This window comes from Chlorocebus sabaeus, chromosome 5, assembly GCF_047675955.1.
Source record: "Chlorocebus sabaeus isolate Y175 chromosome 5, mChlSab1.0.hap1, whole genome shotgun sequence".
Taxonomy (NCBI): domain Eukaryota; kingdom Metazoa; phylum Chordata; class Mammalia; order Primates; family Cercopithecidae; genus Chlorocebus; species Chlorocebus sabaeus.
In genome coordinates, this window is record NC_132908.1 from 4,212,167 (window position 1) to 4,237,735 (window position 25,569).

The following is a 25,569-nucleotide window of genomic DNA, read 5'->3' on the forward strand; positions in this document are numbered from 1 at the left end:
ACAGGTGTGAGCCACTGTGCCTAGCCTATTAATTAAATATAATAAATTGCTGCTTTAATTCTGATGTAATTTGATGCTTTCATTCTGATTCTTCCACCCTCCCTGAGATGGGGTGGCTCAGCGATGGCTGCTCTGGGAGTCCCTCTGTGAGGGACGATGAGGAAGTAACAGGCAACAGGCATGTCCCCAAAGTAGGGGGGCAGCTGGGACCTTGACTCCAAGTAAAACCACCTTCAGGGTTGCAGAGGGATGAGGGAGGCTGAAACCAGATGGAACAGGACTTCTCTGATCTTAGAGAAGGATGACAGCACAGGCTGCCACCATCGAGGAAATGGATCAGTCTCCAGAAATTCAGTTAAATCCATCCCATTTGCTAAACTGCACCCACCCCGGCCACATCCTGCGGAGGATACCCAGCTGGGGATGAGCACAGGGGACTGGGACCTCTCGAGCACTGGGCAGATCCTACTTAGCAGCTGTGCTCATCAGGACTCCACTTCATTCATTCATTATTTCACCCATTCAGCACCTGGAAGAGAAACGCCTGCTATGTAGCTCAGTCCCTCTGCACTCAGAACTGGTGAACTATTTACCACCTCTGTGTTGAGATTTAGGAACTTTGGGTAAGACCTTGCCTGCCAAATGGAAAATTCCATCTTAGAGACATCTTCCTTGAGCTAAAAACTTCTGAATGCTCTGAAACACAGACAGACTTGAGCAAAGTGCCCGTCTGTGCTGCGAGTCACTGGTCTCCATTGCAATGAGCTGCAGCTCCTCCCCTGACCAGGGTCTTGGTAGCAGGGACAGGGGTCGGAGCAGGGGCCCAGTGTGGGTAGGGAAGGGAGACCCAGGAGGGAATGAAGGAGCCAAATAGGGTGAAGGCAGAGTCTGAAGATCAACTTTTAGCTCTAAGAAGACAGGTGAGGTCAGGGGTGAGGTCCCTGAGGAGCCAGGACTCCCAGAGCAAACTCAGGAGAGAACAGAAGCCAGCCCACCACCTTGAGCCAAAGTGAGTCCTCACACCAAAGTGAGTCCCACCAGTGCACCACGAGAAGGCACAGGCCTCACAGCCAGGAACACATCATGAAGGGGACCTGAGGCTGGACTCCCATCCCCAGTCCACAAGGAAGAATGAAAACCAAAGTCAGCTGCGTGCAGTGGCTCACACCTGTAGCCCCAGCACTTTGGGAGGCCAAGGCAGTAAAATCACTTGAGCCCAGGAGCTTGAGACCAGTCTGAACAACACAGTGACGTAGTGAGACCACGTATCTACAAAAAGTGAAATTAGCTGGGCGTGGTGACACATCCCTGTAGTCCCAGCTACTGGGGAGGCGGAGGCAGGAGAATGGCGTGAACCCGGGAGGCGGAGCTTGCAGTGAGCTGAGATCTGGCCACTGCACTCCAGCCTGGGCGACAGAGCTAGACTCTGACTAAAAAATAAATAAATAAAATTTAAAAAAAAATAAAAAAGAGAGAGAGGACTACGGTCATCATCTGGGTAACTCAGGCCACATGTCCACTGCATCAATTTCCACTTTAAAAAGCTAACCTGGCTGGGCGTGGTGGCTCATGCCTATAATCCCAGCACTTTGGGAGGTTGAGATGGGCAGATCACAAAGTCAGGAGACCGAGACCATTCTAGCTGACACAGTGAAACCCCGTCTCCACTAAAAATACAAAAGAAAAAATTAGCCGGGCATGGTGGCAGGCGCCTGTAGTACCAGCTACTTGGGAGGCAGAGGCAGGAGAATTGCGTGAACCCAGGAGGTGGAGCTTGCAGTGAGCCGAGATCGTGCCACTGCACTCCAGCCTGGGTGACAGAGCGAGACTCCTTCTCAAAAAAAAAAAAAAAAAAAAAAAGGCTAAACAGGCCGGGCACAGTGGCTCACGCCTGTAATCCCAGCACTTGGGAAGCCGAGGTGAGCGGATCATGAGGTCAGGAGATCAAGACCAGCCTGACCAACATGGAGAAACTCCGTCTCTACTAAAAATACAAAATTAGCTGGGTTTGGTGGCGCATGCCTGTAATCCCAGCTACTCAGGAGGCTGAGGCTGGAGAATCACTTGAACCCGGGAGGCGGAGGTTGCGGTGAGCCAAGATCGTGCCACTGCACTCCAGCCTGGGCAACAAGAGCAAAACTCCGTCTCAAAAGAAATAAATAAAAATTAAAAAAAGGAAAAAACTTTTCTCAGCCAGGTGCACTGGTTCATGCCCATGGGAAACCAAGGCAGGTGGATCACTTAAGCCCAGGGATTTGAGACCATCCTGAGCAACACAGTCAGTCCTGCCTCTCCCATAAAAAACAAAATTAGTCGGACATAGGGTAGTCCTAGCTACTCGGGAGGCTGAGGTGGGAGGACTGCTTGAGCCCAGGAGGTGGAGACTGCAGTGAGCCTTGATCAACCACTGCACTCCAGCCTGCGCAACAGAGTCAGTCCCTGTCTCAAAAAAATAAATAAACAGAAAAAGGAAAGAAAAAAATGTTCTCTTCCTCTGTAAGCCCATCTGCTTTTAAGTTACTGTTGCTGGTCTTTATTTCTCTCAAACTTAATTTTTAAAAGTTTCTATGTCCAAAGATGTTGCCTCCTCATCCTCACTAAATACCCTCAAACCCTCCTCAATGGCCAGTGACCTGCTGGTTGTCAGAAGCGACAGCTCCTCTCCCTCAGCATCTCTGTGATATTTAATCCTGCTGGCCACCCGCCTTCTTCTAGAAGACCTGGGCTTGCAGGTCACTGTCTCTTCTTGGGTCCCTTCCTATCTACCCATCTTTCTGATAAATTCATTTATCGTCTTTCTCTTCCTACTCCTCAAACTCAGTGTTCATCAAGGATTGGTCCTTGAATCTTTGCCTCTCCCTGGTACAGCTCCCTGGGTGACCTCAGAGCCTCCCTCTCATCTTTATGTAACGGAATCTCACTCCTAAATGCTCTGACCTGACATCCCTCCTGAGCTGCAGTCCTGCCTTTCTAGCCCCTGCCACCTCCATCCAGATGCCCCACGAGTAGCCAATCTTCAGAATGACCCAAACTGAAATTTTTTTTTTTTTTTTTGAGACAGAGTCTTGCTCTGTCACCCAGACTGGAGTGCAGTGGCATGATCTCGGTTCGCTGCAACCTCTGCCTCCCGGGTTCAAGCGATTCTCCTGCCTCAGCCTCCCGAGTAGCTGGGATCACAGGCTCATGCCACTATGCCTGGCTAATTTTTTTGTATTTTTAGTAGAGATGGGGTTTCATCCTATTAGTCAGGCTGGTCTCAAACTCCTGACCTCGTGGTCTGCCCTCCTCAGCCTCCCAAAGTGCTGGGATTACAGGTATAAGCCACTGCATCCAGCCCTGAACTATTTTTTTTTTTTTTTTTTGAGGGAGGGTCTCACTCTGTTGCCCAGGTTGGAGTACAATGGTGCAATCACAGCTCACTGTAGTCTCAGCCTACCGAGCTCAAGCGATCCTCCTGCCTCAACCTCCCAAGTAGCTGGGACTACAGGCACCTGCCACCATGCCCAGTTCATTTTTTCTATTTTTTTTGTTTTCTTTAATTTTCTATGTTGTCCAAGCTGGTCTAAAATCCCTGGGCTCAGGCCATCCTCCCGCCTCTGCCTCCCAAAGTTCTGGGATTACAGGTGTGAGCCACTTCACCCAGGCCCAAACTGAACTCTTAAAATCTATTCCTCTGTCTCATGTTCCCAGTCTATTTTTCTGGCAAGATCATTCTCCCAGCGACCTCGACAGAACCTGTAAGGGCCCCCTCCCTGGGCCTGGCTCCCAAGCTGGGAAGGCCAGGGATTCTACACCAGCTATCAACTGGGTCCACCCCTTCTCTCCGCTCCCAACCCCTCACCTGGGTCCACACTCCCTCACCTACCTCTCTGGTGTGGCTGACTAATCAGTCTCCCCTCACCCTACTCTTCCTACAAACAACTGCCAGATAGATCTTCCCGGAGCCCTTAGTGGTGACCCACTGCTCACTGAGCAAAGCCCTGCTTGGCCTAACAAGGCCCTTCACACTTGGCCTAACAAGGCCCTTCACACTTCCCAACCCTGCCTTCCAAACACGTCCCACCACCCCACTTCCATCTGCCCACCTTCATGCAAGACAGAACAATGTTCCCCTTTCCTGGGTCTCACCAGAGCCCAGTTGCTTTGGCACCTGAGTTTGCTCCTCTTGTTCCCTCATCTCAGAATTCTCTTCCTGCCATCTTTCTGTTCTGAATCCTGCTTTCCTCAAGGCCCAGCTCAAATATTCCCTCATCCGTAAAACCTTTTCTGATCTGATCCACTCAGCTCAAGATGGTCTCCTCCCTGCCTTCAACCCACCTTGCTTTCCCCATGCCTCCCCAAGGACACTGATGTGTGTCCTTTTGACCAGATTCAGCTACGTGCAAGGCGGAAGACATCTCCTCTCCCCTACTGGACTATAAGCATTGAGGACAAAATGCCGTCTCAATTCCCCTAGCACCATACCTTAAAGACAACAGGGACGCAGTAAACGCGGGATGGGCTCACGAATGACGAAGCCTGGTGAAGTGTTTGAATGAGAGGGTTGCGCACACGAGCGATGTTTATAGGGAAGGGGTTGTGCTGCGATGAGGCCTGGATTTGGGTTTGAGGCAGGGCATGTGCCCAGGAGACAAAGCTAAGCCCAGGCGCTCCATCCCACAGCCAGGGCCCTCCCGGCTCCCCCACTCCGCCAGCCGCCTCGTTCCAGCCAGGATGTACAGGGCCTAGCCCTGTCCTTAGCCCTGCAGGCCAGGTCAGAGAACAGAAGCAGCTGTCCTCCTCCTGTATCCATAGGCTGACTCTCCCCAACCCACCATACCCAAGCAGGCACCAAACAGCCAGCTGGATGCTACCGGCCTCATCTGGACCTCCCTCTGGGGGATAAGTGGGTAAAACCACCGGCCAAGGAGTGGAAAGGACCGAATTCCAGCTCTGGCCTGCCATGAATTCACTGTTTGACCTTCACTGTACTACCCGGATGTGGGACAAAACCAGCAGTTCCTAAACAGCAGTTTCACAGGCCACCATGCCAGGTGCCACTTTTTTTTTTTTTTTTTTTTTTTCTTGAGACAAGGTCTCGCTCTGTCACCCAGGCTTGAGTGCAGTGGTGCAATCACAACTCACTGTACCCTTGACCTCCTGGGTTCATGTGATCCACCCATCTCAGCCTCTCCTGTAGCTGGGATCACAGGCGTGCACCCCTACACCCAGCTAATTTTTTGTGTTTTATTTTAGAGACAGGTTGTCACTATGTTGTCTACACTGGTCTCAAATTCTTAGCTTCAAGTGATGCTCCCACCTTGGCTTCCCAAAGCGCTGGGATTACGGATGTGAGCCACTGTGTCTGACCAAGATGTCACTTTTTTGAGGGATGTGTTCATTACCACGGCCCAGTCTAGTGCATTCCAGGCTCACTGTGGGACCAGATGTCCCCTACAGGCTTGCCCAGTAGCACCAAATGAGGAGTCAGGGAACCAGCTGTGGGGAAAAGGCTTCTGGGGTCTGTTCTCTCCCCAAGACCCCTGAGCTTGCTGCATTTTCTCAGCAGCCCTCCCACAGCGGATCCTAGCATCTGGGCTGCCCTGTTGAGGAAACTGGAGGGCTGGCCTCTTTCCAGAAATAACCAGCGAGGGCTGGGAGAGAAAGGGGCGGGAAAAGGGCTTCCTGACCGTCACTCTGCACCCTTGTCTCACATGGCGGGCGCTGAGCCGTGGGCACTCACAGTGGGGCAGCCCCAGCATGCACCAGCCCTTCGCCTCTGGGGTGGCCGAGTGGGGCCAGGACAGATGGGCAAGTCTGAAACTATGGCTAGAGATGGAGGAAGGATGAGGGATAGACAGGAATCCCCAAATCCCCAATCTCCGTATCAAGCAACAGGAAGGACAACAGGAAGCAAAGAAGTCCCAAATTCTGCCTTTAGCAATAAACACCAATGGCTTAAACCCAAAGAAATGCTTTCTCGGCAGACCCCACTCTCCAGGGAAACCAAAAGCATAGCTCTTCACCCTGCAAACTAGGGAAGCTCCCCCAGGATGGTCTTATCCACTGCACCCTTTCTCCTCCTTTCACACTCACCCTACAGGGAGAGAGGGGCTTCGGAGTGCAGGCAGGGTCTGCCACAGACAGACAGGCTGAGGAAAGGAGAGGACCCTGGACCGGGTGTGCCTGTCACTGACTCGCTGTCTGACCTCGGAAAAGTCTTCCTGTTTCTCTGGGTTTCCTTCCCTTGCCTGGACGGTGGGGAGACTGATCAAATTATTGCTAGGGGCCTTTCCCACTGCTTTAGGGAGGAACAGCCCCAAACCAGGACTCCCAAAGAGGAGGGCCCAGTGGGTACAAGGGCCTGAGTGCAGCACGTCGGGAGGTGGAGACCAGGAATGCCCCACCTGGCTGCTCCTTCCCCGTCCTGGCATGGGCATGGGCGATGGCTGGTCGGTGACGGAGGGGCGCTTGTCTCCTCACAGGGAGGTGAGAAGGAGGGCTGCAGAGCCCACCATCCCAGTCCAGAGTAGCACAGGAGCAACAAGGGGGAAAAGCCGGAGGAGAAGCTCTGCGGGGTCCCTGGCCTAAGAAGCAGGTGGAAGTGGTGAGCGAGAATATCTGCCGCCACCCAGCCGAGGAGCAAGCAAAATAGGGAGGGAAGTTAGCACACAGCAGAGAGATGATGGAAAGAGGTCAGGAGCCAAGTGACCTTTGGGTGGAGTGGTCTTTACTGGGGTGGCCCGATTCTAGAGGGGGAGTCGCGCACTAGGAAAGACTGTCATGATGGGGGTGTGAGGAAGCCACCTTGTGGGTTACAACCTGCTGTGGATACAGGAGGAAGCCTCTTCTGGGGTATAGAGTCCACAGAGGGGCAGAGTCCTGATAACATCCACCACGGCGGATGAAACCCACAGCCCAAGCGCTGAGCAGGAGCAGGGACAAAGGGAAGCTTTACGCAGGAGGCTGGGGCGGGGCAGACGTACTCTGTGGGACCCAGGAAGGAGAGACAGCAGAGAGAAGAGACCTTTGCACAAGCACCTGCCTGCCTCCTTTCCCCACCGCAAGAGCCCCCAGCAAGGTCTGCAGAACATTCCAGATGGCCAGTTCCCTCGGTGGGAGGAAAGATAAAGGATGTCCCTAAAAGGCCAAAAATTCCTGGGGCCCAGTGTGTAGAAGCCCAGCAGCTGGGGCTGGGCTGCAGCAGAGGAGGGGCCATGAAGGGAGAGGGTGGCAGCGGCTTGGGGCTCCGGATCCAATTACGCGGCTGTTTCCATACTTAGCCGCCTGACAGCCGCCTGGAATACTCAGCACTCAGCCGCTGCAGCCCTGCAAAGCCCAAATTAACTCAAGGACAGACAAGGGCAGGGCCCAGCAGCACTTGCAGCGGCCAGAGCCCCCCACCTTACATCTTGAATCCCCAAGACATAGCTTTTGTTCCCACTTACTGCCTGTTCTCCTTGCTGGGACTGTGCCCCTGCAACTACCTATTCAACCTCAAAGACCTGAAAGGCTGGACCCTGGGCCTCTCCAGTCCCAGGTACGAACCTAGGCTCAGAGCCCCGCTGGGGGAAGACTGCCGAGTCATGAAAAGACATGGTGGGAAGTCTGGATCCTAGGGGGATCCCCAGAGCACCTCCCTAAAAGCATTCCCCAGGGGAACCTGGCCTCAGGAACCTTAGAAACAAGAGAGGTGGCAAAACAATCTGGCATCTCCTCCACAGCCTATAGATAACCCCCATGCTGCAACCCAAGCCACCTCTGCTACCCGAAGTGCTGAGATGTCAAAGGGAAGCCTCAGCACACACAGGCAAGCCCCTTTTCTGATGGAAGCCCCCACCCTGAGCAGAGGCTCTACTCCAGAACGGCCCCGTTCCTCTTCTGAATTGCATCCAATTCTGTTTCCAGCCCAACCGCCAGCTCTATTTCCGATCTTATCCCAAACCAACTCCAATTCTATCTCACTGCTCCCAACACGGTCCCCACCTTTGCCCAGTGTATCCCCCTCTGTCCTCAATCACACAAACCCAGGTCTCTTGCTGGAGTGGGGCCTCCGCCTTATCACCCACCAGGTGGGAGGGTCACCTCAACGACCTCCAGCTCCCAGACCGTGCTATTTCGTCCATCTCAGAGGCTCCCCCGTCTTGCCTTTGAGGGCCCTCTTTCCCACATCTACTGGCCAGACTCCTCTCTGACCCGGTTCACAGCTCAGTTCTGTTTGCTGTTCCCACTTCCTCTGGCCTCCCTGAGAGCCCGCAACTGCGCTCCTTCTCTCCAGCACCTAGCTCTTTCTCCAAGGCCCCAGGCCTGGGGAAAAGGGAAGGGTAAGAAGACACCAGCCAACAGCCAGGCTTTGCCATCAGCCCCGACCCCGTACCCCACCCATGGTAGACAGAAAACCTTGGAGGAAGTGTGGGGGCGCAGTCTGGGCTGGGTCATGCTGGGAGGGGCCCTACCTGCTTGTCCTGAGAGCAGGAGCGAGGCCAGGAGGCAGCCGAGCAGGACCAGCGCCCTCATGGTGACTGCCAAGAGAGCCCAGCTGCTCCTCGCCTCTATTTATACGGCCGGCCGTGGCAGCAGGCGGTGGAGGGGGGAGAGGGGTCACACAGTCACTAGGGCAACTAGGAGGGCATGATAGGGAAGAAGCCCAGACCCCGGAAGGCTGTGCGGAGGCTGAGGCTGCACCACTGCTGTCCCAGCTGCCGGGCCCCAGAAGGCAGGGCCACGGCTGGATTCTCTTCTCCCGAACCCCTGCAACCCTGGGATCACATGACATGGGCCACAGGGCATGGGTGACAGGCATAAAATGGAGCATCCTTTGGGCTCAGGCCATGGAGCTGGGAATCTGAGTGTTCCCAGAACCTGCAATAACTTGACCTGAAGTCGGGGCAGGTTAAGGACCTTGACACGCCAGCACTGGAAGGAGGAAGTTGTAGGGCAACGCAAAAGAAATCCTATTTGACAGCCACTGACCCACATGCTAGAGAGTAGTCAGCTACGGCAAACCCGCAACATGTGACCTCTGAGGTCCAGGCTGCAGCCCTGGAACAACCTTCCCAGCCTCTGGAAGAGAGACAGCACAGACCAGAGGGAGAGGGACACGCTGAGACACAAGCTGAGGCTGCGGTGTAAACTGGAGGATGGAGCAACAGATATCCACTTCCAATGGCCCAGGGGTTCCAGAACATTCAATCACCTGTGCAAAGTGCTTTTTTGTCTGTTTGTTTGTCTGTTTGACAGAGGATCTCACTCCGTCACCCAGGCTGGAGTGCAGTGGCACAGTCATCGCTCACTGCACTCGACCTCCCAGGCTCAATCAATCCTCCCAACTCAGTCTCCCAAGTAGCTAGGACAATAGTGCCACCAGGCTCTACTAATGTACTAAAATGTTTGGTAGATGGCCCAGATAGCCAGTTGTAAGAAGCCAAGGGAAAGCAGGCACTTGCTTGTCTGGTCGGGGGAATGGTGTCACTGTGTGGGGAAGAGGTAGAAGCCAGCTTTGGAGGAAAGGAACTAAATCAGGGCCGGGCACACTGGCTCACACCTGTAATCCCAGCACTTTGGGAGGCCGAGGCAGGTGGATCACCTGAGGTCAGGAGATCGAGACCAGCCTGGCCAACATGGTGAAACCCCATCTCTACTAAAAATACAAAAATTACTGGATGTGGTGGCAGGTGCCTGTAATCCCAGCTCCTCAGGAGGCTGAGGCAGGAGAATCACTTGATCCCAGGAGGCGAAGGTTGCCATGAGCCAAGATTGTACCACTGACTCTAGCCTGGGCAACAGAGCGAGATTCGGTCTCAAAAAAAAAAAAAAAAAAAAAAAAGGAATTAGGCATCTGGTAGGTGCTTGACTTTTTTTTTTTTTTAATCTTTTTTAAGAGACAGGGTCTCTGTTACCCCAGCTGGAGTACAGTGACACAATCATAGCTCACTGCAGCCTTGAACTCCTGGGCTCCAGCCACCCTCTCACCTCAGCCTCCGAGTGGCTGGGAATACAGATGTGTACCACATCTGGCTAATTTTTTTGTTTTGTAGAAACAGGGTCTTCCTATGTCACCCAGGCTGGTCTCCAACTCCTGGGCTCAAGCGATGTTCCTGTCTCGACCTCCCAAAGCACTAGGATTACAGGCATGAGCTACTGCTTTTTCAAAGACGAGGTCTTGGGCCTTTTCCTCTCAGAAGTCCCCTCTCTCTCACTAAGGAAGGAGCTGTTTTCCTTTCTCTTTCTTTTGCCTATTAAACCTCTGCTCCTAAACTCCTCATGTGTGCCTGTGTCCTAAATTTTCTTGGTGTGAGACAATGAACCCCAGGTATTTACCCCAAACAATGTAGCTGCTTCATGTCAGGGACCTCATCTGGGATCCCAAGGTACAACACTCATTAAAACAAGTCAAGAAAACTTATTGTAAACTATTTACGGCCTTTAATAACTGAATAAGGTATATTCCTGTGAAGAAAATTTGGAGCATGTTTGTTTCTCTCTGCCTGGTTTCTCTGGAATGTGGAAACTATCTCAACATCTGGTGGAGGCAAACCAGTGTTACAGCCCATCAGAATGGCTGACAGTAACCAAACTCTAAATGGTGCCACAGACAGAACCACCCATGGACATTCCTTTTTTCCGAGGACCCTTAGCTCGACCCCAGGAGGAGCTCTTGCTTCTGTTCCCCACACAACGCCCCTTTTAAGCATGAAGTAGCCAGAAAGAGTCATTGTCAAACAACCCCTAAGAGCAGTTAGGGTTACCACTCCAGAGTGGGGAATGATACAGGAGTTAAGAAGAAATTACTTAGATAGTGAGGGTACAGAAGTCCTCGGTAAGGTTTTCCTTTTACTGAAAAGCAGCCCCAAATCATTTTCCTTTCTAACAAAGAGCAGTCTGTAAAAATCGAGCTGCAGACACAGATGCAAGCAGTTGTGCCAATCATGTTCAAAATGGCGGCTCCATCTTCCCTTCTCTGCCAGCCACATGCACAGTAAGGAGCAGACAAGATGGCCTGGCCAAGGGGAAAGTTCATTTGCATAATAAGATTAGAGTGGAGAGGTCAGCCTTCCCTCCACCCCGCCACCCCCACGATATGTAAACATCATACCTGACTGAACCAATCTGGGAGCCCTGTGTAAATCAGACACCACCTCCTCAAGCCTGACTATAAAATGCGGTGCATCCGCTGCCGGAGGCCTTTTCCTTTCAGAAGTCCCCTCTCTCTCACTGGGGAGACCTGCTTTCCGCTCTCTCTTTCTTTCTCTTTCTTTTTCCTATTAACCCTCTGCTCCTAAAAATAAAAAATAAAATAAAAATAAAAAATGTTTTAAAATAAAGATGAGGTCTCACTCTGTTGCCCAGGCTCCTCTCAACCTCCCGCCTCAAGCGATTTTCTCCCACCTCAGCCTCCTGAGTAGCCGGGACTACAGGCGTGAGCCACCATGCCCAGCCCAGCTCAGCTCATCCTTCAGACAGAAGCTGCCAGAGGCCTCAGCCTAAAAGTCCCCAGCCCCATTTTCAGAAGCCATGCATCCCTAGGCACACCTGCTCCTGACTGTCTCAGACTGACATTCGTCAGATGACTGGGGAGGAAGTGTGTTTGAGAACGAGAGGTGGGGCAGGAGAAAAACCATGTAACCCAGCTACTCCATTCCAGTGGTCCCATTTCTGATGCCCTGGAGCCAGGGTTGGCCAGCTGCTTCTGTAAGGGGCCAGGTAGTAAACAGCTGAAGTTCTGTTGGCCATCTGCAACTCCTCCACTCTGCCTGTGTAGCTAGAGCAGTTCGCACCACAGACATGAATGGATGTGGATGCATCCTGATAAAACTTTATTATAAAAGAGAGGCAGCAGGCTGGCTCCAAGCTGTAGTTTGCAGATCTCTGCCTATACTCGAGGGAAATTATTTGGTGAATCACTTTGTAAAGCAGAAAATCGTTTGGTAAAGGATCACCCATATCAGCACTTTATCAATCTGGGTTTTCCTACATCTGGCTGCTTCACGTGGGGGTTAAGAGCTAGAAAGGGGAAGGTGGTGCACTATCTTGGGGCCAGGGGATGACATGTGTGTGACGAGGCTGCTGTGGATTTGAGCCTGGGAGCATATGTTCCAGGGAGAAATATGTGAGGAGTTTCTTAACCTTTTTTTTTCTTTCTTTCTTTTTCTTTTTCTTTTTTGAGACAGGGCCTCATTCTGTCGCCCAGGCTAGAATGCAGTGGCACAATCATAGCTCACTGCAGACTCGACCTCCTGGACTCAAGCAAACCTCCTACCTCAGCCTCCAAGCAGCTGGGACTACTACACCTGGCCATTTTTTTCTTTTTCTTTTTGTAGCAACATAGTCTACCTATATTGCCCAGGCTGGTCTCAAACAATCTTCCTGCCTTGGCCTCCCAAAATGCCAGGACTATAGGCGTGAGCCTGAGAAGAAGAGTTTCTGGGTCGAAAGAAGTAGGTTTAATCCTGAAAAACTTTCTCTGATCAAATGAGAAGAGGTCCCCAGAAGCGGCAAGTCAACGTCACAGTCACAAATGTTTATCTAGAAGACCTGACAGCCATGTCTCAATTGCTAAAATGTTGCCACAAGAAGGAAGTATTAGGCTTGTCCTGTGTAGTTCTTGAGGGCAAGGCCAGGTTTGATGGGCAAGGGCGACAGGAGACCCATTTTAGTTCAAGGTAAAGGAGGATGTTCAGGTTGAAGCTATCCAGGAGAGGAACAGGATTGCTGATAGAGGAGTGTCCTGCCCCTGCCTGAGTTCCAGCAGAGGCCAGCTATGCAGGGAGGGGCACTGCTCAAGTGCTTTCCCTCCCTGCTTGTGCTTAAATCTGAGTCTAGGGAAGACTCTGGGGCTGGTGCCTCCTGGAGGCCCTCCGCCTCCATCCCTACATCATTTCGTCTGGAACTCTGGCCTCACTGGTTTCTGCAGGAGGCGCTTACCTGCTTCGAGCCTGGCCCGCATCCTTGTCTCAGGACTGTGGGCTGTCTCTAGGGTGGTGAGGGATTTACCCGCAAGCAGTGTCCTTCAGAAGAGGCTGCATCTGCCAGCAGGCCTCTGCGTGGGCAGGCACTCTTGGAAAGCCAGGAGCTGTGAAGGAAAGGAGGGCTTTTGCACACCGCATCCCAGTCGTTTCAGCAAGGGTCTTGGGGGAGGGTCTGTATGGGCCTCCTCGCCTGCTTCCTTTTTCCACTTCATTCGCAGAGGGCTGCTCCTCTCAAAGCTCAAAGTGCTCCTCTTCTCTGATGGAGAAAACCCCTGGGGCAGGGCTCAGAGCCACACGTCTGTGATCCTGGGGAAGACGTGGGCCTCAGTTGTCAGACAGGGCAGCCAGCCTCACAGAACTGCTGTGAGGGATATGGGAGATGCTAGAGGGGTAGATATTTTAATGTTTCATTGAATTGTAACCCACATGCTGCAGGACACAGGTCAGGAGTATGAGCTCAGTGAATTATCACAAAGCATGAAGCGCAGGTGATGGTGGGGACAAGGAGTTAAGGTAATAGGAAAGGCCATAGCCTCTTTACCGTTCTGGGCATGCACTTCCTGTGGCTCAGTCCCTCTTTGGCAGCCGACTTGCTATATCATGCCACACCTCAAATGGTTCCTCAAGGGGCTAGGAAAATCAGGTTGAACCTGACAACTCAGGCCTCTGAATCCATTTTGTACTCAAGACTGACCCAGCATAACACGTAACCCTCATTGAAAGTATTGTCCCATTTATCTTGGAAATCATAGGTTATCGGTCTTAGAAGGACCCAAATTCCCACCCAAGCAGAACTTCCTTAACAGCCAGCGATCCAGCCTCTGAATTCTCCCAGCAACAGAGAGCTCACTACCAGAGAGGTACAGCTCTACTGTTCTGAAGAGTGTAGGGTCTAGAACTAGCCACAGTGCTCCAGGTCTCCTCCCAACTTCTAAGTCTCAACTTTCGGCCAAAAGCCAGGAAGAGGCTGGGCGCAGTGGCTCACGCCTGTCATCCCAACACTTTGGGCGGCCGAGGCGGGTGGATCACTTGAGTGTTGCAGGCCGAAAGAGTGAGGGTTGTGATCAACTCTGTATACCACTGAAGGCTATATGAGTAAACAGCAAACTGTTCTCATGAAAGCAGGATATTGGCAAACTGACAAACTGCGTCTGCCACCCAGAAGGAATGCAGAGGGCAGTCACGACCCAGGCACAAGTGTTTCTTGTCATGAGATAATGTGAACCTGTGATCAATCAAGCAGCTGACCAATTGCTACCTCCTCCTCCCTGCTCTTTCTACCCAATGAATATGAAGAGCGGTAGGAGCTCAAGGCAGCTGCCCTTGTTCACTAGAAGCAGGGAGCCCTCTTATTCTCCTGGCCCCTTCCTTTAAAATAGTGTCTTTTGTTTCAGGTTTTCATTTCTGCGTTCGTCCCCCTTCGTTCAGTCCCATGGTAACCGCGGTAAACCGTGGCACTTGAGGTCAGGAGTTTGAGACCAGCCTGGCCAACATGAAGAAACCTCATCTTTACTAAAAATACCAAAGTTAGCCAGGCGTGGTGGCGCACACCTGTAATCCCAGCTACTCGGGAGGCTGAGGCAGGAGAAATGCATGAACCCAGGAGCCAGAGCCGAGTAAGCCAAGTATCGTGCCACTGCACTCCAGCCTGGGTGACAAAGTGAGACTCCATCTCAAAAAAAAAAAAAGCCAGGGACATGCACCACAAGGATCCCACAGAGAATGAGCACCGCCTCTCTCCTGATTGCAAGCAAGCCACCCCCTACTAACCCTTATACGTGGCATCTCCTCCTACAAGAGAACAGCAGATACAGGGTCTCACTCTGTCGCCTAGGCTGGAGTGCGGTGGCGCGATCTCAGCTCACTGTAACCTCCACCTCCTGGGTTCAGGCAATTCTCCTGCCTCAGCCTCCTGAGTAGCTGGGACTACAGATTTTTTGTATTTTAGTAGAGACAGGGTTTCACCATATTGCCCAGGCTGGTCTCAAACTCCTGAGCTCAGGCAATCCGCCCGCCTAGGCCTCCCAAAGTACTAGGATTACCAGCGTGAGCCACCATGACTAGCCTTTGTTGTTGTTGTTGTTTTAAGATGGAGTCTCACTCTGTTGCCCAGGCTGGAGTGCAGTGGTGCGATCTCGGCTCACTGCAACCTCCGCCTCCCAGGTTCAAGCGATTCTCCTCACTGCAACCTCCGCCTCCCAGGTTCAAGCGATTCTCCTCACTGCAACCTCCGCCTCCCAGGTTCAAGCAATTCTCCTGCGTCAGCTCCACTAGTAGCTGGGATTACAGGCACCCACCACCATGCCCAGCTAATTTTTGTATTTTTAGTAGAGATGGGGTTTTGTCTTGTTGGCCAGGCTGGTCTTGAACTCCTGACCTTAGGTGATCCACCTGCCTTGGCCTCCCAAAGTGCTGGGATTATAGGCGTGAGCCACCACGCCTGGTCAGTTCCTTTTTTTTTCATTTGGGGGTGTAGTAAGGGGAGCTGGTTTGGGGAACTCATTCCTTTCTACAGCTGCCAGATTTAGAGCTGGTCCTGCCCCAGCCCCCAGTCCTATCCCCTCCTCTGTCCACACAAGTTCTTGTCAATCAATAGAAGAAACTTGCAACCCAGCAGGGCAAGTGAAGAAAGGAGACCAAGGCAGACGACATAACCCCACCCCCGCCCAGGACCTGCAGAGCAAGGGAGGCCAAGCCGGACAACTCAACAGAGTGAAAATGACAAATGCTACAAGGCCACACAGCATCAAGGAAAGCACAGACAGGCAGCTGGTTAAAGAAAGGACAGAAGGATGGACTGGGATGGGGGCAGCCAGAGACACAAAAAAATGTGACGCTAAGGACAGCATGGCCAGCTGGCTCCAAGAGGCTGTGTGAGGATTTGCATGTGCTTTACATACTGGTCTGGGGCCAGTTAGTCAACTGGTAAGGAGGCCAAGGTCACAGGAAAGAACCCCTCTTCCACTCAGCAGCCCTTCAAACACCTAGCAGAGCTGAGGCATCGCTCTGCTGCACGGCCAAAGACGCCCCCAAATCATAGCACAAAAGGCACATTTTTATTATGACCCACCCTGTACCAGAACGACATGGAGATGGCCTTTCTCTATAAAATATAGCAAGAAAGCACGAACTGGAAGCACTAGTGGAAGAAAGGAAGGCACACAATATGGAACCATTCGTAAGACTAACAGGAAAAAATGACACCATATATTTCAGTCCCTGACATGTGTGGAACTTGACCACCTGCCCAATTCAGTGTCCTTAAAATAAGAACCAACCGAATGCTTGGGAGGGGTGAAATTATTTCAACTATCGAGACTCGGCAAGAATTTCTTCTGAGAATCCTCGTAAAGAGGAAACAGACACAGCGCAAGGTAATGACCCTTGAGAACATTCTTAGAGCAGACATACATTTTCCATGAAGTTTATCCCTAATAGAGACTCTTAAAATAGGGCAGGGGACCAGTCAGGCGCGGTGGCTCATACCTATAATCCCAGCACTTCAGGAGGCCAAGGTAGGTGGATCACTTGAGGCCAAGAGTTGGAGACCAGCCTGGCCAACATGGCAAAACCCCATCTCTACTAAAAATACACAAATTAGCTGGGTATCATGGCGCATGCCTGTAATCCCAGTTACTCGGGAGGCTGAGGCAGGAGGATCGCTTGAACCCCGGAGGCAGAGGTTGCAGTGAGCCGGGATAGCGCCACTACACTCCAGCCGGGATGACAAAAGCAAAACTTCATCTCCAAAAAAAAAAAAAAAAAAAAAAGTAGGGCAGGGGAGGCCACAGGGAACAAGAATGCCTGGCCCCGCCTCAAAGAAATCACCCCCCAAAGAGAGTCCATGACACATGCTTAGGACACTTCTCCTGAACTGTCACCTTACATGCTGTTGGTAGGAGGGAAAATTGGTACCGTGCATTTGGGAGATGGTAGCTACTAAAATCTAGTTATAATAGCCCTAAGTTGGAAACAACATAAATGTCCACCATGGGCCAGGCGCGGTGGCTCACGCTTGTAATCTCAGCACTTTGGGAGGCAGAGGCAGACAGATCACGAAGCCAGGAGTTCAAGACCAGCCTGACTAACATGGTGAAACCCCGTCTCTACTAAAAATACACAAATTCGCAGGGTGTGGTGGCATGTACTTGTAATTCCAGCTACTCAGGAGGCTGAGACAGGAGAATGGCTTGAACCTGGAAGGCAGAGTTTGCAGTGAGCTGAGATCGAGCTATTGCACTCCAGCCTAGGCGACAGAGCAAGATTCCATCTCATAAATAAATAAATAAATAAATAAATAAAAATAAATGTCCACCACTATGTGAATGGATAAACTGTGGTCTATTCATGCAATGAAATAGTACTTAGCAAGAAAAATGAACATTTATGCTTACATAAAAACATAAATAAATCTCAGAGACATTGTGTTGAGCAAAAGCAGCTCGACAAAAAGAACTTGTGTGTTGTATGACTGATACAAGCTTCTAGAACAGGCAAAACTCCAGCGTGGCCAACATGGTGAAACCCTATCTCCACCAAAAAATTGAAAAATTAGGCCAGGCGCGGTGGCTCATGCCTGTAATCCCACAACTTTGGGAGGCCAAGGCAGGTGGATCACCTGAGGTCAGGAGTTCGAGACCAGCCAGGCCAACATGGTGAAACCCTGTCTCTACTAAACAAAAATTAGCTAGGCGTGGTGGCGGGCACCTGTAATCCCAGCGACTCGGGAGACTGAGGCAGGAGACTCGCTTGAACCCAAGAGGCAGAGGTTGCAGTGAGCTGAGATCATGCCATTGCACTCCAACCTGGGCAACAACAGTGAAACTCCATCTCAAGAAAAAAAAAAAAATTAGCCAGGCATGGTGGTGCATACCTGTGGTCCCCGTTACTTGGGAGGCTGAGACGGGAGAATTACCTGAACCCCAGAGGTGGAGGTTGCAGTGAGCTGGGATCACGCCACTGCACTCCAGCCTGGGCGATAGAGCGAGACCCTGTCTCAATCAATCAATAAACAATAGAGAAAACTAATACACTGTGATAGGAATTAAAACCAAGGCCAGGTGTGGTGGCTCACGCCTGTAATCTCAGATCTTTGGGAGATCAAAGTGGGAGGACTGCCTGAGGACAAGAGTTTTCAAACCAGTTTGGGCAGCATAGTGAGACCTTGTTCCTTTTTTAAAAACAGAAGAAATTAAAACTATGGTTAGATTCCACCATACACCTACCAGAATACCTAAATAATGATAAATCTGACAACATTAAGTGCTGATGAGAATGCAAGGCAACTGAAACTCTCATAAAAATGGAAGACAATAGAGAATTCCATACACATACACAGAAAACATTAAAAACAGGTAAATCTGAGTAAGTCCCATGTACGGTACCAATGAAAATTAGCTGGTTTCTATGCTAACCGTAGTTATGCAAGGGCAAGATGTTAACACTGGGGGATGCTGCGTGATCTCCCTATACATGTCTTTCTTTTTTTAAAAAAAAAAAAAAAAAGGCCAGGAGCAGTGGCTCACATCTGTAATCCCAGCACTTTGGGAGGCCGAGGCGGGCAGATCACCTGAAGTCAGAAGTTTGAGACCAGCCTGGCCAACATGGTGAAACCCGTCTCTACTAAAAATACAAAAAAATTAGCCAAGCGTGGTGGCACACACCTGTAATCCCAAATACTCAGGAGGCTGAAGCAGAATCACTTGAATCCAGGAGGCAGAGGTCCACTGAACTCCAGCCTGGGTGACACAGCGAGGCTCTGTCTCAAAAAAAAAAAAAAAAAATAGAGGCGAGGTCTTGCTATGTTGTCCAGGCTGGTCTAGAAATCCAGGGCTAAAGCCATCTTCCCCCTTCAGCCTCTCAAGTAGCTGGGTCTACAGGCTAGAACCACCAACCCCGGCTTCTCCCTGTACATTTCTATAATTATTTCAAAACGTAAAAATGTGAAAGAAAACAAACTGCTTGATAGTGGCAGAAAGCAAGCATGAGGGGATTCTGGCTGGGGCTTGCTGGGGGTGCTGGCTGCATGGGTATATGTTCAGTTTGTGAAAATTCATGGAGCGCCTAAGCTAAGCACCCTCTTCTGAATGTGTTACCTAGTAGTCCAATAAAAGGCTTTTGGCCCGGGAGCGGCGGCTCACGCATGTAAAATCCCAGCGCTTTGGGAGGCTAAGGCAAGAGGATCGCTTGAGGTCGGGAGTGCGACACTAGCCTAGACAACATACTGAGGGTCTGTCTCTAGAAAAAATTTAAAACTGCCAGGCGCGGTGGCTCACGCCTGTAATCCCAGCACTTTGGAAAGAGGCCAAGGCGGGCGGATCACCTGAGGTCGGGAGTTTGAGACCAGCCTGACCAACATGGAGAAATCCGATCTCTACTATAAGTACAAAATCAGCCAGGCGTGGTGGCGCATGCCCGCAATCCCAAGCTACTCTGAAGGCTGAGGCAGGAGAATAGCTTGAACCTGGGAGGCGGAGGTTGCGGTGAGCCGAGATCGCGCCATTGCACTCCAGCCTGGGCAACACGAGCTAAATTCCGTCTCAAAAAAAAAAAAAAAAAAAAAAAAGCCAAGCTGGTGGTTTGTGCCTGTAATCCCAGCTACTCAGGAGGCTGAGGTTGGAGGATCGCTTGAGCCCGAAAGGTGGAGGCTGCAGTGAGCGGAGATCGCGCCACTGCACTCCAGCCTGGGTGACAGAGACTCCGTCTCAAAAAAAAAAGGAAAAAACAACAACAGATTTTGTTGAGTGCCGCATTGATCCGGTGCCTCCCACGCCCCCTGTGCTTCACAAAAACGTCAGATCGGAGCTCCGGCGCGGCGGTCTCCTCCGCGAGCCTGGCCCGGGGCTCGGCAGAAGGACGAGCTCCTTGGGGCCAGACGTCTCCCATCGCACTCAGGCTGACATGGCAATGTTTCGGATACTTTGGGTACAAATTAAACGTTTTACGAAAAGTTCGGTCACCTGTTTCTTGATTATTTTTTACGGCGGCTTCCAGAACCTTTCATCAGCGCGAGCTCACTCCCCGGAGGCCGCCGTCACCTGTTCTCCGGGCGGGCCCGGGGTAGGCAAGCAGCGCGCTGGAGGAGTCCGGGTGCCGAGCGTGAGAGCGCGCGGGCGCCAGGCGCGGGGGCGGGGCCAGACAAGCGTGCTGGCGGGAGCGCGCGCGCCATGGCCTGAGGCGTCTGGAAACACGCGCGGCTAGGGGACGGGCGGGGCGAGTCCGGGAAGGGGCGGGGCCGCAGCCGCTCCCCTGACTTCCGCCGCCTGCGGGTGAGACCGCCTACCATCCCCAGGCGCGCTTGGGCATGCAGGGGAAGGCGGGATTCCCCTGGCCCGCCCCCAAGCCACGCCTCTGGCCTATGAGAACTGAGCTGTCCCGCAGGGACCGAGAGGAGGAGCCTCCGTCTTCGCAGGGGCTGGGCGTTCTGGGCGCACTGCGCCCTCTGTTGACCCTCTTAGGAGCTGCGCTGGAACCGTCGGGCCTGCCGGTTCGCACCTGGACGAAAGGGGTCTCTGTGCCGGGCCAGATCCTATGTAAATTTAGCTGGATAATCTCAGTAAGAGAAAATTAGCTGCAGTGCAAAGAAGCCAGGCTGAAAAGGCTGGGTTATTCCATTTATATGACATGTTGTCACAGGTAAGACTAGAACAACAGAGAATAGATCAGTGGCTCCTAGGAGCTGGGTTGACCACCAAGAGGCATGGGGGACATTGGAAATGAAGGAACTAATTCATATCTTTTTTATTTTGCTTTTATTTATTATTTATTTATTTTTGTGACACAGTTTTGCTCTTGTTGCCCAGGCTGGAGTGCAATGGCGCGATCTCGGCTCACTGCAACCTCTGCCTCCCGGGTGCAAGTGATTCTCCTGCCTCAGCCTCCCCAGTAGCTGGGACTACAGCTACTGGCATTCGCCACCACGCGCCGCTAATTTTTATATTTTTAGTAGAGACAGGGTTTCCCCATGTTGACCAAACTGGTCTCAAACTCCTGACCTCAAGTGATCCACCCACCTCGGCCTCTCAAACTGCTAGGATTACAGGCGTGGGCCACCACTGCGCCCAGCCTAATTTTTGTATTTTACTGGAGATGGGATTTCACCATGTTGGCCAGGCTGGTCTTAAACTACTGACCTTATGTGATCCACCCGCCTCGGCCTGGCCTCCCAAAGTGCTGTGATTACAGGTGTGAGCCACCACACCTGGCCAACTACTTTAATTTTTTTAAAAAAGATATCTTTCTGGTTTTTTAAAAAACCAGAAAGCAGGTGGTTACCAGAGACTGGGAGGAGGGGTAAGGAGTGACTGCTTAATGGAGTCATTTTGGAGTGATAGACATGTTTTGGAACCAGGTAGGCTGTGTAACACTGTGAATGTATTAAGTGCCATTGAATTGTTCACTGTAAAATTCCAAGAAAATCTGCAGACTGCTGCCTTTCTGTTAAGAGTTCATGTCCACTGTCATCGTGGGGTGAGCTGCGACTCTGCCTTCTGCTCTGGCCTCAGTCCCCAAGTGCCCAGCACTGTGAGCATGAGGCAGGCATAGCAGGGGACCACAGTGTAAATCAGTCTCTGGCCATGGAAGAGTGAAGGATTTAAAGGACCATGGCCCACCCTAGGCAACATGGCAAAACCTTGCCTCTATTAATAAGATACAAAAAAGTTAGCCATGCCCAGGGCAGGCATGCTGGCTCACACCTGTAATCCCAGGACTTTTGGAGGCCAAGGTGGGCAGATCACTTGAGGTCAGGAGTTGAAGACCAGTCTGGCCAACATGGTGAAACCTCTTCTCCACTAAAAATACAAAAATTAGCTGGGCATGAATGGTGGGTGCCTATAGTCCCAGCTACTCGGGAGGTTGAGGCAGGATAATCGTTTGAACCTGTGAGGCAGAGGTTGCAGTGAGCCAAGATCATGCCATTGCATTCCAATCTGGGCAACACAGCAAGACTCCATCTAAAAAAAAAAAAAAAAAAAAAATTAGCTGGGCTTGGTGGTACAGGCCTGTAGTCCCAGCTACTAGGGAGGCTTAGGAGGATCACTTGAGACCAGGAGGTCAAGGTTGCAGTGAACTGTGATCAAAACACTGTACTGCAGCTTGGGCGACAGAGCAAGACCCCATCTCACACACACACACACACACACACACAATAAGAAGTTAAAAATAGCCAGGCATGGTGGCTCATCCCTATAATCCCAAAACTTTGGGAGGCCGAGGTAGGCCAATCACTTGAGGTCAGAAGTTCAACACCAGCCTGGCCAATATGGTGAAACCCTGTCTCTACTAAAAATACAAAAATTAGCTGGGCGTGGTGGTGCACGCCCGTAGTCCCAGCTACTAGAGAGGCTGAGGCAAGAGGATTGCTTGAACCCAGGAGCTGGAGATCGCAGTGAGCCGAGATCACGCCACTGCACTCCAGCCTGGGCTACAGAGACTCTGTCTCAAAATAAAGGACCACGCTAATCCCCAATAGGATGCAATGCCCTTGTGCCGTTACTATCGTCCATTTTCAGAAGAGGAAATTGAGGCTCAGAAGAAGTGGTTTGTCAGAGAGGGAACTGACCTCTGGCAGACCAATTCCAGGATCTTAGCACTTAAACACCACACCACAGGGAGCGGGGTGGTGGGGCTCCCCTTCTAGGGGAGGAGAGGATGAGGTTCAGGGAAGTTACAGAAGCCCAGGAAGTGGCAAAACCTAGGGATTAACCCAAGCCTAGGGACCAAGCAGGGCCCCTGAACACCTGTGTCCTTTCCCAGGCTTTTGGAATCCAAGGCTTGGTTGTTCCTTCTCCCTGTGCCTCCCACCAAAGAACCACTCCCCAACCTCAACACCATCTTCCACCTTTACAGAATCCCCAGGGTAATCCCAGGGAAACTGAGGACCCCAATTTCTCATCACAACACCACACACAAGCTGAGGTGCTTGTGCTCATACACACCCAGTCCACTTTGGGGGGCCCAAGGAGCCCCCCTGCTCTAGACGTGGTAGCCCTGCCCTGGTCTTCAGGCCAGTGCACACCCAGGAGACTCAGGATCTAAAAAACAAAGTACAAACTTTATTTTGTTTCTTTACAAAGGCACGGTGGCCTCTTGGTTTTTTTCTCCCCACTTTCTTAACAAAATATAATAGCTTCTCCTTGAACATGAAGACCTCAAAATTGTTAAAAAAAAAAAAAAAAAAAACAGAAAAGAGAAACAAAACAAAACAAAAACAAAAACAGAAAGCAAAACCAAAAAAAAAAAAAAACAAAACAAAACCAACAACAAACAAAACAAAAAGAGAGAGACAGACATTTTTGGGGTGGAAGATGAGACCCGGAGGCAGAGGTGGGGGCTGGGGGGTGGGGAAGTGGCGAATTCTAGTGCCGAGATGGGGAATGGGGAAGGGGGCACAGCAGCAGCAAACCCCAACCGAGAAGCAACGGAGACCCCCGGGCCCCCAGGACACCCCGGCCCAGTCTGACCCCAACCCATCTAAGTGCTTAAAGGAGAAAGAAGAAAACCCAAAAAGAGGAGGGAAAGGGGATCGAAGGCTGACAGTCCTAGGCTGGCTCTGGGCAGGGAAGAAACAACCTGGGGTTTTGTTTGATTTTCCCTGTTCTTAAAAAACATATTTAAAGGAAAATAAATGCTTTTTGGCAGAGAAAGGCCAGGCATCTCCGTGTCAGCTTCCCCCAGCCCCCGGGGCCGAGGCCCAGCCCTGGGGTCCCGATGCTCCCACACGCTCTGCGACACCCCAGCCCTGGAATCTCGGGTTGAGTGGCTTCGTTCAAAGGTCGATTTACAGTATTGAAAAAGAGGTCATAAAAGAGACCCAAATGACATCGTCATTTTGTAAAAATTTCTCACTCATTCACCCACGTCTCTCCCTGTGGCTGCCCCAGCTCCCTCCAGCCCCCAGAAGGGAGAGGAGGGCAGGGGGGGTAGTCAGGGAAGCGCCCCGTCCCCCGAAGGCTCCTCCCGGCTCTGGTCCATGGCGTCACTGTCTGAGGCCTCGGAGTCAGAGGCGGTGTCAGAGGTGGGGGCCTCCGGGCAGCTGCGCACGGGCTTCACGATGACAGCTCGCCGCTGCTCCTCCTCCAACTCCTGCTTTTCCTGGGTGCCCTCGATGTGCTGGATTGCCTGGACAGAGATGAACCACTGAGAAGGCTCGGCCGGGCAAATACGGCCAGCCAGGAGACGGTGGGGGCCCTCAGCCAGCCACTGTCACCCCCAAAACACATATCCCAGAAATAAGCCTTGCAAAGCAGCAGGGGAGGCCCACTAGAGTCCAGGAAAAACAAACTCCTTTTACTTTTCTTTTGGAGACAAGGTCTCGCTATGTCACCCAGGCTAGAGTGCAGTGGCACGATCATAGCTCACCGCAGCCTCAGACTCCTGGGCTCAAGCAATCCTCCTACCACTCCCTCCCTAGTAGCTAGAACCACAGGGACGCATCACCACTCCCAGCTAACTTTTGTATTTTTGGTAGAGACGAGGGGGTTCTTGCTATGTTGCCCAAGTTGATCTTGAACTCCTGACCTCAGGCAATCTTCCTGCCTCAGCCTCCCAAAGTGCTGGGATTACAGGCAAAGGCCACCACACCTGACTGAGGAACAAACTTCCCAAATCCCTCTGTTACATTGAAAAATCCATTCCAGGAAGACGACAGTCCCAGTGCTGCTTAGGAATTATATGTATCAGCCAGGCGTGATGGCTCACGCCTGTAATCCCAACACTTTGGGAGGCCAAGACGGGCGGATCTACTGAGGTCAGGAGTTCAAGACCAGCCTGACCAACACGGAGAAACCCCGTCACTACTAAAAATACAAAATTTGCCAGGCATGGTGGCGCGTGCATGTAATCCTAGCTACTCGGGAGGCTGAAGCAGGAGAATCACGTGAACCTGGGAGGCAGAGATTGCGGTGAGCTGAGATCCCACCACTGCACTCCAGCCTAGGCAACAAGAGTGAAATCCATCTCAAAAAAAAAAAAAAGAAAGAAATTATGTATGTCTTTCATATGTTTTGTTTTTTGAGAAAGAATCTCGCTGTGTCACCCAGGCTGGAGTGCAGTGGTGCAATCTCAGCTCACTGCAACTTCTGCCTCCCAGGTTGAAGTGATTCTCCTGCCTCAGCCTCCCGAATAGCTGGGATTACAGGCATGCACCACCACATCCAGCTAATTTTTGTATTTTTAATAGAGACGGCGTTTTCACCATGTTGGCCAGGCTAGTCTCAAACTCCTGACCTCAGGTGATCCACCCACTTCGGCCTCCCAAAGTGCTAGGATTGCAGGTGTGAGCCACCCCACCTGGCCATACGTTTATGTATTTTAAAGCTTGCCTATTAACTTATTAAAGGCCTTTGTTATTAACTGTATTACACAATTAGGAAGGTTTATGAGCAATTAAAATTCCAGGAGATTGATGGATTTTTTTTTTCCTGTTTTGGCTTTTTTGGTTGAGTTATTTATTTATTTATTTACTTATTTACTGATTTCTGACGTTGGGTCCCTCAAGGGGCCCTATTGAAGGCTGAATGCAACTATAACTTCAAGCTTGACCCACAGAGCTTCTTCCTCTCTAGGAGGCCCAACTGTCACCAACCCTGCCACCTGCATCTCCATCCAGGTCCTAGGAGAT

The 25,569-nt window shown here is 51.5% G+C and overlaps 2 protein-coding genes across 8 annotated transcripts in view; both read right to left on the reverse strand.

Annotated features, from left to right (window-relative positions):
- LOC103227593 (sarcalumenin) overlaps positions 1 to 20,055 on the reverse strand; it is a 66,430-nt gene extending 46,375 nt beyond the window's left edge. Inside the window, exons 1-2 of one of the 3 annotated variants that reach the window (XM_007984161.3) lie at positions 19,907 to 20,053; positions 12,904 to 13,051 (exon numbers count right to left, since the gene is read on the reverse strand). In XM_007984161.3, the coding sequence (XP_007982352.2) occupies positions 12,904 to 12,925 (22 nt within the window). In that variant the 5' untranslated portion in view covers positions 12,926 to 13,051; positions 19,907 to 20,053. Of the gene's footprint in view, positions 1 to 8,435; positions 8,586 to 12,903; positions 13,052 to 19,906 lie in introns of those variants that run through there. The other 2 variants (XM_037989909.2, XM_073015127.1) reach the window with 2 other exon arrangements.
- A 690-nt stretch (positions 20,056 to 20,745) lies between these two features.
- The window catches only part of TFAP4 (transcription factor AP-4), a 68,602-nt gene continuing 63,778 nt past the window's right edge, over positions 20,746 to 25,569 (reverse strand). For 4 of the 5 annotated variants that reach the window (XM_073015130.1, XM_037989906.2, XM_073015128.1 and 1 more), the window contains one exon: positions 20,746 to 24,068. In XM_073015130.1, coding sequence (XP_072871231.1) covers positions 23,874 to 24,068 — 195 coding nt within the window. In that variant the 3' untranslated portion in view covers positions 20,746 to 23,873. The remainder of the gene's footprint in view (positions 24,069 to 25,569) is intronic. The other variant, XM_007984183.3, reaches the window with a different exon arrangement.